We start from the raw sequence: 10,572 nt of genomic DNA, 5'->3' as shown, positions 1-10,572 counted from the left end.
AAATAAGGATAAAATAGTTGGAGTGAATCGAGAAAATAAGCCATCAATTAACATTTAAGGATTACTCTTTATTACTTTAAGCTTTTTTTTTTTTAATTTTCTTTTCAAAACTTTAGTTTTAGACGTTTCATTCAGTGTTCCTAAAGGATTGTTCTTACCCGTTGTTAAAGACCTCATGTGCCCATTCTTCAATGGCATCATGTCATTGTGTTCCTCAAATAGAACTTCGATGTTTTACTTGATAGTGTGATGTGATTTGTTTTTGTTTTATTTTCACAAAATCTTGATTCTAAGGTGTGTACTACTGTTTCCTAGCACTTCTGGGTTGCGATATCCATGGTCTTCTTTATTGCTGCTACAGTGTTCACTCTTCTTAAGATATGTGGTAAGTTTTGATCATCCCTTGATAATATTTGTTAATTGTTAACTAGGTAATTAGCTTCCGTTACTGCGGGATTTTTGTTTATTCCTATTTCCTATGATGCCTGGGAGCTACATATTAATGATTGGTGATCAATTTGTACTCTCCCCTTCAGGATTTTGTTTGGTTTTGGAGATGGCCAACATAAATTTTCAATCCCATTATATTGACAGTTTGATGTGGCTTTTTGGGGAGTTGAAGTTTTCCATGTTCAAGTTTTCAATTTGGGTAAAGCCCGGTACAAATAAGACATAACCAAACCTTGAAATATCCATCAATATGTGTGAAGCCCAATACAAATCAACATCTAAGATCAACACGGAAAAATGTAACATTTTAAATGAAAACCTTTTACAAGATAAAATGATAAATCTAAATCTGGAGAACAAATATTTTATAAAAATTTAAATATCTTTCCATTCCACTGTTAAATCAAGCGTACTCTCATGTATTGTTTTAAATCCCATGCTTTTATTTACTACAGCTTCATTTAAAATTTTGATTGTCTTTTTTTCCCAAAAGATTTGCCAATGATCTTAATTTCTTATTTAGCTCATTCGGTCTTACTGTTTTGTTTTTATGTTCTCTTACTTCAAATTATTATCACTGATTATGTGGGATTGGATGGTCTTGTTGCCATCTTTTCATATTTATGTGTTCCTCTCCCACATGAATGAACAGGCATTCAAATACTTTATAATTTTCATTTTTCACTGTATCAAATCAATGGCTGATCCACCACTGATTTTCGGCCAAGGCCCTATAATACTGAAGCTTTGGATAGACAGAGCCTAGCCCTTTAAAACAAGAGATGTCTACAAAGTGTGAAAAGTGCTTGTCTCATGGGGCAGCACTCTTCTCTTCACAGATATCAGCATGCCAGCTAGCCTTTAGCTCAAGCTGAGTTGGGTTGACTGCCCCAGCTTCACTCAGAGAGCCTGTCTTGTGCTGTACTTCGTTTTTTCCTAGAGCAGCTTGACTCAAATAATCTCTGTTGATTTGTGGTCCTAGTTGTCCTTCTTAAGGTCACTCTATGACTTTCCCTCTGTCAAGCTAGTAAGGTTTCCGTTAGAATTCATATTATTTCAAACTAGTTTTTCCTTGGATAGTGTGATAGGATTTGAGGATGCAATGCAACTAGTTAAATTTTATACTACTCTTTACTCCTAAGTTTAAAACATCACCTTCTTAATAGTTGACTAAGGAGCAACATGTCACATGAAGGGTAATGCCTCACTTCACGATTTCTTAGTACAAAAATCTGGTTAAAATTTCTTATGATGCCTTGTCTATGGTGGCTGGTATAGTGATTGGGGCATCAAAGCGGTGCGAAGAGTTGGCCTTGAAAAATGTCTGTTGCGCCGAACTTAACTTCAGTTGTCTACTAAAGCTCTTTAAGTATCTTAATTGCGTTGCTAAGTTTTATCTTCTTGTCTATAGCTTTCAGGATTTAGATGATGATAATATCATGCAAAACTAAGCAAGCTCATTTGCTATATTTCAACGTAAGAACTTAAAGAATGGAGGGAAATTCTATATTGCTAGCAATGCTACTCTTAGTGAAATCATGTAGTGAAACTAACAGATTAGGGCACCCTAACTTTCAGTTTTCGAAGTTTTGTATCCTCACTTGTGCAAAAACAATGCTACTGCTCTCCAATACGAAGTATATAAACTTTCCAAGCATCTGAAAAAATTCCTATCTTCATAATCACCAAGGCTTCACTTGGTTCAACAGAAGGGAAGGGAAGGGAGGGGAGGGATTTTAATGTTATCTTATTTGATTGGTTTTTGTGAGAGTGCTCCTGTTGGCATCAGAAAGCATCAAAGACTTGTAAACAGATTAATTTATCTCACGCTAGACTTGATATTAGTTTTCCAGTTACTGTGGTGAGCAAAATTCATGAGCAAACCAAATGAGAAATGCTTGAAAATATTGTTGTGAATCCTAAGGTATTTCAAAATTATCCTTGATAAGTGAAGCTACTTAAAGAAAAATACAAAGTGGACTTGAAGTCTAATCAAATACGATTGGGTTGGTTCCATGATGATAGATCTACTTCAGATATAGTTCTGTGGCGTATAAGCAGAGAGCAAGATAAACTTCTATTTGGGGACATCGCTTTTTTTTTAAAATATTCCGTCTTCCTCTCTTTAAAAACATTAGACTTTTCTTAAAGGCCTTTTTCTTCATATTTTGATACCTAAAAAAATTTCATTTTGGATCTACTTCTGGATCTATATATTATTCGTTGAAAAAAATGAACATAAAAGGGGATGGTGATGTGAGAAGATTAAACAGTTCATGATCAGTTATTTTTGTCGTAGATTGAACGTATTGGGGACATTTGAGATTCTTGACCTCCAGCAAATAGACATTCCGAACATCAGTTGATAGCTGAATCATGATATAACCTGTGCTTTTCAGTATCCATGAAATCTTTGTTTCTTGTCAAGCAGTTAAAGCAATGCTGCATGATTGAACAATGCATTTAGGCCCTGTTTGGTATGCAGCTTTGAATTTTAAGGGATTGGGAATGAGATTGAGATTGGACTTGGAAATGGGAGTGGGAGTGGGATTGATGCTTTAAAATTATGTTTGGTAAGCAGTAATATTTACCTAGGATGTTCACATTAATTTTATTTTAAAATCAGGTATAAATTATAAAAAGACTATAATATCCTTACTATTAAATTAAAAGATAAAAAATAAAAAACTTGCAACTCAGCCCGTCACCGCTCCTATCCCTGTTTTTCACAACCCCTTCTCACCAACATCTCAATTTTCATTTGATCCTCTTCTCCATATGAAGACATGCCTACTGAACTCCCACTAGCTTTAGTATATTTTCCATCTTGCTTTTTAAGATCCAAATGAAAAAGGCAAACTACTAGAAGTTTTGTTTGTTTTCTTTTAAAGCCAAGTCACGGAACTGTAAAACCTTTTCTCGTCATTGTTTTGGAATTCGAGCTGTTTTGAGACAAGCTTTTCTCTTTAATTTATTTAACTAACAAGTAAAACTATAGAAGTAACATAGTATGTTCAAGAGTTTCCACTTCATAATATTGCAGGCTCTCCCTGCAACTATGGCCGAGATGTAAATGATTGCTTTATTTTCCGCAACATCGAATTAGATTAGTCAGAGAGAGAAGATCTAGAAGAAGGGGAAGAAGGGAGAAGACGAGGGAGGGATGACTTAAAGCTTAGGGGTATGAGAATGAGGAATATATTGTCGTTGCTGATGGAGGTCGTCGTGGAAGAAGATAAATAATGGAAGGTGTGGATGAGAATAGATAGGGATAGTTTTGCTATAGATTAAGACATATCTCCCTTTGTGGATGCACAATGGAGAGTGAAGGATGGCATGGTGGGGAAAGGGAGGTTGGAGATAACGGAGGGATGATGTGGAGGAGAGAGGAGATGATGGACAGTGCACTAGAGACAAAAGAACAGATGGAGCTGACAATGATGGCTTCGTTAATGAGAAGATATGAGGGGCATGGGTATTTGGTCATGAAAAATATCAGCCCAAGATTGATTTTTCAATACCATGGGGCAGGTGATATTGCTCAATCTCATCTAGATGGGATTGGGCAATCCCAAGTATTGTTATGGTCTTAAATATAAGATCTATTCTGTAGTATAGCAGTGTAAATTACATTACAAAATTAGTGTTATATTTAGGACCGAAAGGGGTATTACTTGGTGCCTGATACCAAAAATGTTAAAATGAGCTATGCTAATGCTAATGCCAATCCTAACCCTTTCAGTACCTCATACTAAAGAGGGCCTTAGGGTCTAATAAGTGCAGGCCTAGTTGTGAATTACAAAAATGTAAACCATTTACTTTTTGTTGCTTAGAAATGTTTCCTGTCCTCTCCATTTTGTCTATAAATTTAGTGTTTAATATGTCTTGACCTTTGGAATATTGTGCGGGTAATTGTGTAAGCTTTTGGTGAAATTTTAAAGAGGGATGAGGTGCCATAACTTTTTCTGGATGAACTTCTCTGCTTAAGCAAGAAAATAATGTTTCAACCTACTGAAACGCAAAAAACAGAGAAAACTATAATTTTGTAGAATATACTTCTGGTTTAGAGACAACCTAGATTAGCAGGTTAATTAAAGTCAACATATGGATAACCTTTTAATAAGTTTTTGCATGTAGTTAGCAAATTATTTAATTTTTTAATCTGGGCATATATTTACCAAGAATTCCTACATTGTAATTTTCCCAGACAAGACCGATTATTTCAATGTGTTGCTTGTCCACTTCAAATGGAGAATATTAATCGAATATATGGGGTGCGGGCTGTTTCTTCCTTTTTGAGCGTAATGAATCAATCAGGGTGAGGAGTTATAGTAAACGTTTTTAAACATCCTTTTAGCTGCACTATCTACATCTGTTTTCATGGTGTTAAGATTACTTGCTGAGTTGTGTTACTGTAATCACATTCTTTATATTAATCACTATCTGATGAGTAGTTGAATGCACGCCTATCATATTCTTGCTAATATCCTTTCAATCATCTGCAGGTGATGTTGCTGCTCTGGGCTGGTGGGACTTATTTATTAACTTTGGGTATAACATAATTTACATTTCTGATATACTGGTTGTATCTGGTCGTTCATCTTGTGTCTTTGACCTTCCTGAAAAGCCTGTATCCTTTTGCAGCATTGCAGAGTGCTTTGCCTTTCTTGTTTGTACAAAGTGGTACAATCCAACAATTCATGGAAAATGTTACATTGACACAGCAGATCCTAGCTCATCATCACTTTCATCATCATTTACTATAAGATACCTGGACTGGGATAGAGGTTTGGTGGTTCCTACGGATGAAGAGAGGCAGCAAAGTAGCCTATGCAGTCTACAGGACATTGGTGGGCATATCATGAAGATTCCATTCATAGCTTTTCAAATTCTGCTATTTATGCATTTGGAGGTATAATATATTTTGATCAGGGCCTATTGATGTTTTCAGAAAATTTGTTTTTCCAAATTTCTTGAGTGTTTCTCCCTCGTGTTGTTTTAGGGAACGCCACCTGCTGCCAGAACCATGTCGAGTGCTGTTGTCTTTTCTCCCCTTTTTCTGTTGCAAGGAGCTGGGGTTTTATTTGCGGCTTATAGATTAGTGGAGAAATTAGTTCTCTTAGTTTACAGTGGAGATGTTCCTGGAAGATACTCTGATGTAGCACTAAAAGCCCGTGATTGTTTTGGATTCTTGCACCATGGCTCAAGGTATTAGTTTATTCCTGTTTGCCATGAAATCAAAATTTGTCTTTGATAATTTATTTGCTGAGCCAGTAAAACTGATATTATTCAATTGCGACAGAAATATTTTATTGCTTGCATTTTCTGCATTAACAGGCTCCTGGGCTGGTGGTCAATAGATGAAGGAAGCCGAGAGGAACAAGCCAGGCTTTATTGCGATGGGGGTTCAGGGTCAGTTTTCCTTTAAAGCACATTTGGCAGAAGTCAGTTTTTGGACTATTGTTTTCCTTTGCTTAAAAACCTAATTTGGAAACGTAATGATCACTTTCAAATCCTTGTCTTGGACGTATTGAACAGAGCAACACTTTCCCTTCTATAGTCAAAGTTTTCTTTTTGGTTATGCTCTTTCAAAATGCAAAGTAATTGTTGAGAACATATTCCACTTGGCTTATTTCGATGGTCAACTAGTGCCTGCAATTGGACTGAAACTTGCTTTAAGCTTTTCATTACCCGGTCTGTGCTTTTGAGTAACTACTGTGACACTAGCAGTTGTGCCTACGCTGTTTCTCTCGTTAGCTGGAACATGGAATATTGATCCAAGTTACCTTCACTGTATATGAATGTTATTTGTTTTACCATTTAGGTATAATACTTTCTCCCCTGATATGGTGAAGAAAATGCCTAAAGCGGATCTTGTTGAGGAGGTAAAGACCTTCATGCCCCCCCAAAACCCCAAAAAAAAAAAAAAAAAACTTTTATTGTATCAAAATATGCAGCCATCGCATTATTCCTTGCGTCTTTTTTTCTCTTTTTTTCCCCCCATTCTAGTATTTATTTAAGCCTGTCTATTTGATGTGAACCTTAGTCACACATAAGTAATCTCAATTCTTATAACTCCCAGATCTGGAAACTACAAGCTGCCCTAGGTGAGCAGTCAGAGATTACAAAATTTAGCCAGCAGGAGTATGAAAGACTCCAAAACGTAATGTTCCAAACCTTGATTACTTCTCTTCTGCATTTAAATTTGTTAATCAGTCGCATAAGTATATTATTAGTTGTTTTCTCAAGGGCCCTTTTTCTTCATTATCATTTAAGCAGGGACTAGGGAGTAGAGACCTGATATGCCATCTTTGTTCCTCAATTTTTTTGTGCCAAAACTCTGGTCCTCGGGATAATGTTAAAAATATAATTTAAGGTTCGAACTGATCAGGATCTAGCATTTTAGAACTTTCATATGATTTAACTGGGTCAATTTTGTTGTCTGTCGTGGGGTAATAAGTGATTTTCATTGTGTAACTGAACTGCTTTTGATTGAATTTTCAAGTTGGGGCTATCGTCTCATTACCTTACAAAAATATATCAAGTTGGGGCTATCGTCTGATTACCTTACAAAAATATATAAAATTGTTTCCCGTAACTTTCTTTTCTCCTTTTTTTTTTTTTAAACGTTTCCCCACTTTATATTGGTGGTTTTCAGTCGATTTCAGAATGACATAAAATGTTAAAGAAAATTCTGTATTCTGATTCTTTCATGGCAAGGAATAGTCCAGGATTTATGCTTCAGTGGACTGATACCCCACAATCATTTTCGCACTGGGAGGCTGCTACCCCCACAAAGTCCAGATACCATCAGCTAATTTGCATTATGCATGCTCTGGCACACGTTTACTATCTCAAGTGATGCATAAACTCATGCACAAGCTGTATTATTATAATTATATTTTCAAAAAAAATTAAACTGCCTTACATATGACTTGAGGTATATAATTGACTGTTAACTAAAGGATTGACGAATTTTTCAGGAAAGGATCCTGTGTAGAGTTTGCTTTGAAGATCAGATCAATGTCGTCCTGCTTCCATGCAGGCATCACATTCTTTGCAAGTAAGCACCCTAAGCCCTGCCATTGCTCTATATTCTGTTACTAGCCATTTAACACAAACAATGTTGGGTAAGAACCCTGCGCATATCAATCTGGTTGTACTAGTCGGTAAAAGCTCATAAAAATGGATATTTCAGCAGATCCCATCTTTGAAATGTCCAGTCTCGTAAGTTTTAATGGGTTCTTTTCAAAGCCAGCTGATATATATAACAAAGAATTTCTTATAATTTTGAACTACTTTCTCATCCACTTTTGACAACCTTAAATGTGGATAACAGCACATGTGGTGAAAAGTGCAAGAGGTGCCCTATCTGCCGTGTCTCCATTGAAGAACGAATGCCTGTATATGATGTATAGATTCAATACGCACACTGATTGAAGCGATGTAGCTGTCTCACATACGCAGTCTTGCTTTTGTTTTTAGATGAGGCAAGCACAGAGACTACGGATGCTGGTTTCTCTGCTCATAGGTTTGTTCAGTATCAACAGCTGTGTATAGCTTCCCAGAGTTAGAAGTCTTTAACTTTTTATCCTCTGTAAAGTCTGTTTCTTGCAGTCGCTTTCATAAATGGTGTGGAAAACTTCACCATTTTCAGTGCTAACTCGTACGGTGTCATCTTGATTTTTAGTATGGAAAATAGAGTTGGCAAGTTAATGATGTAAGCCATGTAGAGCCCTTTTTATTTGCCAATGTTCAAAGGCATTCCTGGTTCGCCTGTGAGGCTCATATCGCTTATCATCGTTTTTAAGTCACTATCATTACTCAAAGGCACCCGAGCTTGGATTCTCAGTGTGGCTTTCAAATTAATACAAGTTCTCAACTTCCAAGAGAAACAACCTTTTTCTTTTTTGAGGGATTAACCTAATTTGGGTTTTCGCATTTCGTCTAATATCCAGAAACATACTCTGGGGAGGAGGTACATGTAGTGGATTATAAATTTCACACTGTTAATTGCACGCTCAGATGGTGGCACTTTGTGAAACATTGCATTTGCTTCTTAGTCAGCCATTTTTTGTCAGCTCCAGTGTCCATTCCGTTGTATATAAAACCAGGTAAGAGTTCTCACATGCCCTTTCTCATGCCTGAATGGTTCCCTGGGAACTGCAGTTTGCTTGTTCGGACATTAGACTCACGCTTGAAATAATACCTCTTTTTTTTCAAAAAAAGAAAAAAGATCAACCACTGCTGAAGTGCCGGACCTCCAACCTTTGATGGCTGCTAGTTAAAGCTCTAGCCATTGACGAATTTTTTCCAAACAAGATAGTCGAGAGGTTTTTTTTTTTTTGACCAAGTGATAGTCAAGAGGGTTTGAACATTGACTTTATGTAAACATATAATGCAAAGAAAAATGTATGTAACCTGACAGATGAAAGTATCTAAGTATGAGTAAACAAGTAAAACAAAATGATTTTGAACAAAAATTAGGCAAATTTAGAAGAAACATAATAAAGTTCACGACTTCTAAATATGAGTGTTGAGGTGTGAATGAGCAAATAAAATAAGTTAGTTTAAAAAGAAAAACATAGAGCAGTTTGCAAACCCCATTTGAGGCTATGTGAAAAAATATATATAAAATGTCTGCATGAACAATTAGAATAAAAAAAATTGTAACAAGAATTAGGAGTGAAAATTCAAAGAAGGAATCTGAGAATCCTTTCAGAAAGTTGTCTTGGAATGCTATATTACATTTAATCATTTTTTTCAACCCCTTGTTTTTGAAAATTGAACGTCAGTCTTGGAATGAGGTCCACAGAATGGATCCTGGTCTTAAAATAATAATAATAATAATAAAAAGGCACTCTTTTCAAACAGTTGAGTAGGTTGGTTAGGTTAGGTCGTAGCGTAGGTTTGGTTTCTCCTTTGTTAAATGGCACGTTTCCACCTATCAGCACAAAGCTTATCAGAAGCAACATGCTGCCAACAACCATTTGTTGTTAAAATGCCTCCCCGCAATTCTAAGCAGAAAGAGATAGATCGGAAATCTCCAATCTTCTGCCTTTTCAAAGGAAATCTTTTTACTCAATAATTTCAAAGACTTGAATGCCAATACCATTCATCAAGATATCATCTCCTTCTTGCAGTGTTTTTTCTCCTTTGCTGTTCACGTGTCGCCTTCCCTGTAAAACTAGCCTCAATGAACTGTGAACAAGGCTTTTCTTATATTTAAGTTTGAACATGCCAAAATCTAATACTCCTCCGATTCTAAATATAAGACTCTTATATATACTATTATAAGGGTCTTATATTTGGGACTGGAGAGTATAACTTTTAAAATCTATTCTAAGGTCTAACCATAAATTAAGTTTACATTCTTGAACTTTTCAAAACTACATATACACATAACTTCAAAAAAAAAAAATCTTACGTCTATGATAGTGTTTTTAGCTATACGGGCAGGTTCTGGTGGGGAAAAAAAACTATACAGGCGGGTGCTTATTATTCAACAGAGTTATTTCTATCAAAAAAAATTATTCAAAACAATTATCAGAGTGTAGCGGAACTTTTAAGTTTTTTTTTCAATAAATATCAAAATTCAAATCAATATCACTGCAAAATTAAAATTTTGAAATAAGTGACATTATTTATAAATTACCATAATAATAATTATTCTAACTTTGCGTCGTTAAGAAAAGATATATTATATCTCTAAGTTTTATTAAAATATTATTTGTTTCATTTGTTATGCCACCAAATTGGTAAAATGGGTTCTATTTTTTTTATACGTAAACAATATAATTACGAAAAATTATTAAAAAATCGCTCATTAAAAATTTTCTTGGTGAGGTCGATCTAAATCAAAGCATTGTATCTTGTTTATAAAAAATGTGCAAATTATCAGACTTTTTTTTTGTATAGAAAGTTATCAGATTCTTTTTATTAATAAAACTTTTTAACGGGAAATTCTTCTATAATTTTCCTTATAATGCATCATAAATTGAATTATATATGTGTGTGTGAATCAATATGATGTCATGTGAGGATTCTGACATTTTCATTTATGATCACAACAGAACCTCTTTCCCAGCATATGGGATCGTATTTTATTGTCGAAGTAGAATC

General features: G+C 35.2%; 1 protein-coding gene across 1 annotated transcript; it reads left to right on the top strand.

Moving 5' to 3' along the window:
* Window positions 1–315: 315 nt before the first annotated feature.
* Window positions 316–8,345, top strand: LOC114733131 (uncharacterized; the record flags this gene model as incomplete). The annotated part of the gene is made up of 9 exons (XM_028920536.1): window positions 316–385; window positions 4,956–5,001; window positions 5,095–5,362; window positions 5,453–5,658; window positions 5,788–5,862; window positions 6,275–6,335; window positions 6,533–6,613; window positions 7,434–7,513; window positions 7,790–8,345. Coding segments are annotated over 9 exons (966 nt in total), but the record flags the coding sequence as incomplete, so codon positions are not given.
* Window positions 8,346–10,572: the final 2,227 nt, after the last annotated feature.

This window comes from Neltuma alba, unplaced genomic scaffold (genome assembly GCF_004799145.2).
Source record: "Neltuma alba isolate B1F8T4 unplaced genomic scaffold, ASM479914v2 tig00012967_pilon, whole genome shotgun sequence".
Taxonomy (NCBI): Eukaryota; Viridiplantae; Streptophyta; class Magnoliopsida; order Fabales; family Fabaceae; genus Neltuma; species Neltuma alba.
Note: the sequence above shows the minus strand (reverse complement) of the source record. Positions and strands in the feature narration are given on the sequence as shown.